Below are 1,855 nucleotides of genomic sequence, written 5' to 3'. Positions count from 1 at the left end.
TCACACGGGGGAGGGGAGTGGACAGCGGGCAGGAATGACCGCCCCCCGCCCCCCAGGTGTGGAGGAGGTGCCAGATGCGCATATTCACGGTGGCCCAGGTGCACGACAACAGCATCCAGATGAAGAAGGACTTGCAGACGTTCCTGTACCACCTCCGGATCAGCGCCGAGGTGGAGGTGGTGGAGATGGTGAGGGAGCGCGGGCACCGGGCGGACGCAGCTCTGATCTGCGGGGTCCCCACCGACCTTACAGCCCGGGGCCGGCCTGCTTGGGCCGTCCGCGACATCCTTCTCTGTCCTCTGGCTGTGACGGCGTCTCGGGTTCCTTCCTTCCTTTTGCGTGACCTCGACAGCTTCGAGGAGGGTCGGGCGACTTGTAGTGAGTCCCTCGGTTTAGGTTTGCCTGATGCTTCTCTCGTGGCTGGACTGGGTCGTGGGCTCACGGGAGGAGGACCCGGCTGGACCGAGCGTGACCACGGGACTGGCCGCCTCCTGGGGCATCTGAGCTCCAGGGCCAGCGCGAGGGTTACGGTCGGTCCTGTGGGGCACGTGTGGGCCAGCCTGTGTCCGGAGCCCACGGCTGTGGTGCCTCCTTCTCGGGGGTGTCTCGTGTGTGGGTGAATGTGGGTCCCGGGGCGGGTGGAGGGCATTCAGTCGTGACCTGCACGCTCACACGTAGGGGTGGGGATGCCGGGGCCGGGCTGTGAGCCACAGAGGGCGGCCCGGGGGCCCCCAGGCCCACAGCACGCTCGCTGGGGGGGCGGGGGGCGAGTGGTGATCGGTCCGTGCTCGCGTCTGCTTCCGTGCTTCGGAACCTGTAGGTCGAGAACGACATCTCGGCCTTCACCTACGAGCGGACGCTGGTGATGGAGCAGAGGTCCCAGATGCTGAAGCAGATGCAGCTGTCTAAGACAGAGCAGGAGCGGGAGGTGCGTGGCGGCCACACGGGGTGCTGCTGGGACCCCGGACAGAGTGGGCTGTGGGCACCGGCGCTGCACTGGCCTGTCCTTTCCTGGACCCCGAGTGGCTGTCAGGACAGGGTCCTTGAGGCCTCCTCGAGCTTTTGTCCCCACACCTGGTCTTGTGAGCAGCCGGTGGCGCGGCTTCTGCCCCCACCTCCCCTCGCCACATGGCTCGAGGTCATGCCCTCACAGGCCTCCGGGGTCAGGGCCCGTGTCTGCCCGGCCGTCCTGCTGGTGCACGGCCCCGCCTCTTACGTCCTATCCCGACCGGCCACCTCCTCCTGTCCCTCCATCCTCAAACCAGCAGCCGCCAACTCGTTACACCCTGCCCAGCCTTGTCCCAGCTCATGTGTCCCGCGGCCCTGCACCGCCTGACCCTTTCCCTGCCTGAGTGACCTTCGCTCTCACCACACAGGCCGCTGCGGTTTCCGGGGGGCCCTGACCCCTCTCCCCACGGGCCTCCCCCAGCTCCTTCTGCCTGTCATCAGTGCCTTCTCTGGACACCGGGCACCTTGTGTGACATGGGAGCTCCTTCCCCTGCACCTCCCCTTCCCCAGACTCCATGGCGCTCCATGTGGGCTCCCTGACAGCCCCTCTGCTGTTGATGAGTGAGAGGGTGGGTGAATGGGTGAGGGGAAGGACGGATGGAGGGACGGATGGAAGGATGGATGGACGGATGAGTGGATGGATGGACAGGTGGGTGGAAGGATGGATGGACGGGTGGATGGATGGACGGATGGGTGGATGGGTGGATGGATGGATGGATGGATGGATGGATTAGATGGAAGGATGGATGGATGGACGGATGGAAGGATGGATGGGTGGATGGATGGACGGGTGGATGGGTGGATGGATAGATGGATGGATGGATGGATGGACGGGTGGATGGATGGA

General features: G+C 65.6%; 1 protein-coding gene across 6 annotated transcripts in view; it reads left to right on the top strand.

Moving 5' to 3' along the window:
* Nucleotides 1–1,855, top strand: part of SLC12A7 (solute carrier family 12 member 7) — a 47,342-nt gene that overhangs the window by 35,304 nt on the left and 10,183 nt on the right. For all 6 annotated transcript variants that reach the window (XR_003680855.2, XM_024121089.3, XM_024121092.3 and 3 more), the window contains exons 20-21: nucleotides 57–188; nucleotides 821–928. Coding sequence is in view for 5 of the 6 variants with exons in the window: in XM_024121089.3 (XP_023976857.1) it covers nucleotides 57–188; nucleotides 821–928 (240 nt within the window). In the remaining variant the exon portion in view is untranslated. The remainder of the gene's footprint in view (nucleotides 1–56; nucleotides 189–820; nucleotides 929–1,855) is intronic.

Source organism: Physeter macrocephalus, chromosome 8, assembly GCF_002837175.3.
Source record: "Physeter macrocephalus isolate SW-GA chromosome 8, ASM283717v5, whole genome shotgun sequence".
NCBI classification, from domain to species: domain Eukaryota; kingdom Metazoa; phylum Chordata; class Mammalia; order Artiodactyla; family Physeteridae; genus Physeter; species Physeter macrocephalus.
Note: the sequence above shows the minus strand (reverse complement) of the source record. Positions and strands in the feature narration are given on the sequence as shown.